The sequence below is a fragment of the Cucumis sativus genome, chromosome 3 (genome assembly GCF_000004075.3).
Source record: "Cucumis sativus cultivar 9930 chromosome 3, Cucumber_9930_V3, whole genome shotgun sequence".
Classification (NCBI taxonomy): Eukaryota; Viridiplantae; Streptophyta; class Magnoliopsida; order Cucurbitales; family Cucurbitaceae; genus Cucumis; species Cucumis sativus.
Window position 1 is genome coordinate 18,767,967 of NC_026657.2, and position 4,708 is coordinate 18,772,674.

The 4,708-nt window shown below is 26.0% G+C and overlaps 1 protein-coding gene across 1 annotated transcript; it reads right to left on the reverse strand.

Moving 5' to 3' along the window:
- Window positions 1-3,065: 3,065 nt before the first annotated feature.
- LOC101208832 (uncharacterized protein At1g66480) lies at window positions 3,066-3,608 on the reverse strand. The gene has a single exon (XM_004151501.1). The coding sequence runs from the start codon at window positions 3,606-3,608 to the stop codon at window positions 3,066-3,068; it is 543 nt and encodes a 180-aa protein (XP_004151549.1).
- Between the last annotated feature and the right edge of the window lie 1,100 nt (window positions 3,609-4,708).

A 4,708-nucleotide genomic window follows, 5' to 3' on the forward strand; every position in this document is an offset into this window, starting at 1 on the left:
ACATGGAAAATACTCATAATCATGTAAAATCAATTTTAATAATCTGAATTTTTGTTATTTTAACTGTATAAAGTTGCATTTAAAAGTATAAAAATAAACTTTAAATTAAACTTAAGTGGTTAAAAGTATATTTTAAATATGATAAATAATTTTAATCATTTTAAAATGACTACAATATATATATAGTTGTTAATCTTATAGTTTAGATTAAATATTAACATTTACAAAAGTTTATCAATAATAACAACAATTTAGAACTTTAAGAAAAACTAATAATGATAATTTAAAAAATTCAATCCCATGTTTGATTACTACATATTATATGTAGGCATATTTGATGTGTTTTGATATTTGGGAATTACATATCTATACGTTTGGAGTGCAAGAATTGAAAATATAGATTTATGATGCTTGTGTTTGAGGTGTTGGTTTTGAATTCCTAGATTTAGTTAATCTGTTTTTAGTTTAGTTTATTTTTTTTTTTTTGGTATGAATTGTACATCCTAAATTTATATGAATAAAAAATTTAATTAATTTTTTAAAACTATTTTGTACTTATAATTTAATTTCTTGACTTATTGATTTTAATAATATAAAAACGAGAAAGTTTAACATTCAATAACGATAATTTTGTCACCAGTCATCTAGTTAAAGTGACCAACGAAAAAAATGAAAAATGTATATTTAAATCCTAAATTTTGTACGTTGGGTATAACATACTCTTAAATTTTAAAATTATGTATAGTTGTGTCTTAGAATTTAGTTATGTGTCAAATATATTCAAATTTTTAAGCTTTTGTCATTTATTTTTTCTTCAAGTTTTCCTAGGCGAAGGAGATTCATATTTTCTCCATACAAAAAAAATGATAAAACAAAGATGAAAAAAAAGTTGTAATGTGTTCATTATATTTATTTTTTGAACCAAAATGTACCACTTTCCATTTTTTAATTGAGTAATCAATTTTTTTTTCATTTTTCTTTTACATATATAAAAAATAAAGAAATTCTATATTTATTCCACTAACTACTTTGACTAATTTTTTTTTATTTAATACATAAAATTATAAACATATTTTTACAAGCTTCATCTTTTTTAGTCAAACTAATTCATATTATTTCAATATTTAATTTCTTTGACTTCTCATCCAAAAATTATAATAATAATTTTAAAAAATATTTTAAAATGGAAGTGAAAACAAAAGTTTAAATTTGAGAACTAAAATTAAAAAAAAAAATCATTTACCCCATTTGTTAAGTCCATAATTTTACACCATAGGTTTGATATCAAATGTCAAGCCCACCTAATACCAAAGCAAGGGACCAAACACCCCTATCTTATTGAGAATAAAACAATACACGTAGAATTGTGCATTTAATTAATGAGTAATAAATCATTTACCATATCTATCGTTATTGGTCCTCAAGCGATGGTTTTAGAGTTAATAGTTAAGTATATGTTAACATTTCTTAAAAACCACCAATATAATAAAATTATTTGTAAGACAATAAAGACTTTTCATCGAAAAACTCTTATCAAACATATAGTCTATAAATAATATATCTTAAGAGTTTGATCAAAATTTTCTTATCGATTTTTTTTTTTAATATTATGATATATCTTATAATAGCTTGACACTAATTTCTATATATATATATATAGTTGCACCAAAATTATTTTAAAATTTTGAATTAATAATTAAATTTTACACAACCACATATTTATAGATATTTAAAAATATATATATATTAAGCAAGAAATTAGGACATAGTTTAAAAATGTTTCCAAAACAAATTGATAATAAATAAGTTGAATATCTTTTTTGTACAAAAAAGGTTTTATCAGGTAGAACCTCTCACAACAATAATAAATTATTGCCACTCTACATTTTTTATCTGCATGTTTTTTTATATAAAAGAAAAACCAAAATAATTTGCAAATTGTAAAGAATAAAGATGTGGTTGAAGGCATAGTTCACAATCAAAGCAAAAGATGTGTCTCCAACTATATTTATGTGTTCTTCCATTTATTTTCACATTTTTTTAATCATTGACTAAAGCTTCTACTTCATTTTTTATTTAACCAAAGTCAATATATATACACACACATACATGTATGTATATGTATATTCTTTTTTTTCTTTTTTTCTTTTTTTTTTTTGTAAAAATATCATTTTCAAATTTGAAGAAGTGCCTTTGAAGTGATTATACTCTATTTTCGTAAAATAATGTAATTAAATTTTATTTACATATAAATTTTGTAAAGTAATGTAATTAATCTTTTTTATGTGTAAGAAAAATTAATTACGTTATTTTACAAAAATTAAATGGAGTAGTTCAAAATTACTTACAGTAACAATAATAAAAAATAGTACAAAAGGGAAAAACAATATGAAAGGGAAAATTTTATGAGATGATGCCAAGTGTGTCGTCAAACATTAATTAAACACGAATTTTAGTACAATTTTTAAATTTAATTTTAAATCTTTTTTATAAAGTAATTTTTTAGTACCTTCTTCATTGAGGTATAGTGGCTGGATTTAGATTTAGATGTAGATTTTATTTCTGATTTAATTCAAAAAAAATTAATATTTAATTTAATCTTTATGATTGTGTTAAATGTCTTACAAGAATTATTCACTCACTGTATAAATAATATAAGCTATTTTAATCGAACATGTTTAATTTAATAGAGTTACTTGAGGTTTGAAGTAAAAATTGTGAAAATTGATTTAGCCGTGAGGTCCATAATATAATAAATTAATAAGTCATAATAGAATTCATATTTTTGAAGTCGTGGATCTATAAAAGGGCCCCTAAGAACTTTTTGGGATGGCTCTCTCCATCCAACGAACCTCTTTCCTCTAGCCCCAAACACCAACATTACATTCATATCAAAAGCAATGAGTTGGTGTCTAAAAAATACTAGCCAAGTAAAATAAGAAAATTGTTCAAAGATTTAACCACAGAATCAAAAAAATTACAAATTACAAATTAGTAAAATGTAGAAAATTATAACAATCTCATCATCAAATTGAAGCATTCAAATAAAACAGCTAAAAATGCACCTAGCACGCTTTACCGCTATATGCTCCACCCATCTTCCAAAATAACTCATCATCTTGGTTGCCATAGACATTATCTCTACTTCTTGCACAATAATCAACAATCCTCTTTGTGACCTCCACCTTGTTCTTACACTCCTTCATCAATCTCTCGAATTCTGCCCTCGGCAATTGAAATTTGACCTGCACAGGCTTAGCAGCACCATCGTCGGTTGATGACCTCTGAGGATCGAATCGAAGAGTTTGGAGGTCGGAAAGCGAACGACGAGAGAGCAAAAGGCACTCAAGGCGGTCAGATGCAGACAAATTATGAAGGTCGGAACAAGTGCGACGAAGCGAACAATGGTCGCGAGGGAGTGTTGGCAATTGGAGGAGGAAGTAAAGGGTTTTAGGTTCGAGGTGACAGTGAGGGTCCAAAGGCTTTGCTCGGAGGCCAAACAGTTTGAGGGATTTGGATTCATAAAGAAGGTGACTTGGATAATGGCTTGTGACTTCGTATGCTGTGGTTGGAAGTGTTATTTTGATGGTTTCTCCATTGATTTTCATGACTTTTGTTGTTCTCTTTTTTCTTCTTGATCCTCTCCCTATTGCATTTCCCATCTTTTTCTTTCGCTCTTTGTGTTTCTCGATCTCTTTGGAGTTTCTATATATATATATATTATAAGAGTGGTGGGAACAATATGGAATAGTTTAATATTAAGCTCTCTTTCTCTCTCATTTCACATTGTAGATTTTTGGACTTTGAGGTTAATAATTGTAGGGCGTGGGTGATTAAAATGTCAACTTTTTAAATGAATTAATTTGTTTATTCTACGTGCATCCTTTTTATAAATTTTAAAATGTAACTCAGTTAGTAAAGTTTTAGAATCCAATTTATGAATAAGAGTAAATTAAATTAAATATAAATTGATATTGAGGAGAATAACTTTAGATTAAAATTAATCCATTGTCATTATAGATTAATTAAGGATAAAAATGTTAGTTGATAAATCACGAAATTGAAGGGATTGAAGCCCATATATTAAATATCAATTCGGTTATCTCTAATATTTGTTATTGAAAAATTGCATCAAATGACAAAAACATTTAGAAAAAAATAGTTCATGACACCTATTTTTTTCATATTGCGAATATGATAAAATTAGTAATATTATGGTTATCAGACAATAATCATAGGACTATCAAAAGGCTATCAAACGATTATTTGATGAGTTATTGATTAGTTTTATCTTGATAATCTAAATCCAATAAAGTAACATCCTAAATTATTTAATGAATCTTGAACTGTATGTAGAGACATACATGGATCAATGTTTGATATATAACTTAAAAGGTATATGATATAAGGATAAGGTTGGGTACCTTATTTTAGTAACACTATGGATACGACTAACTTTGTATTTGATACAAACATAATGATATAATGCTTTCGTGTAAGTGACATGTGAGTGAGTGTATCCTACCCAATGAGTTTTCATATAAGACCGAACCACAAAATAGTAACAATTAGATGTAACTCTGTTAACTAGTTAGGTTTCTATTTCATTAGGAGACCTAGATAATTTAGTATTAATCTTGAGTGTATTATGAACTTCTGTTTGCAAGGAATTGTCTTTTGATTTGTACTAGTGAGATTAGTCAAATTG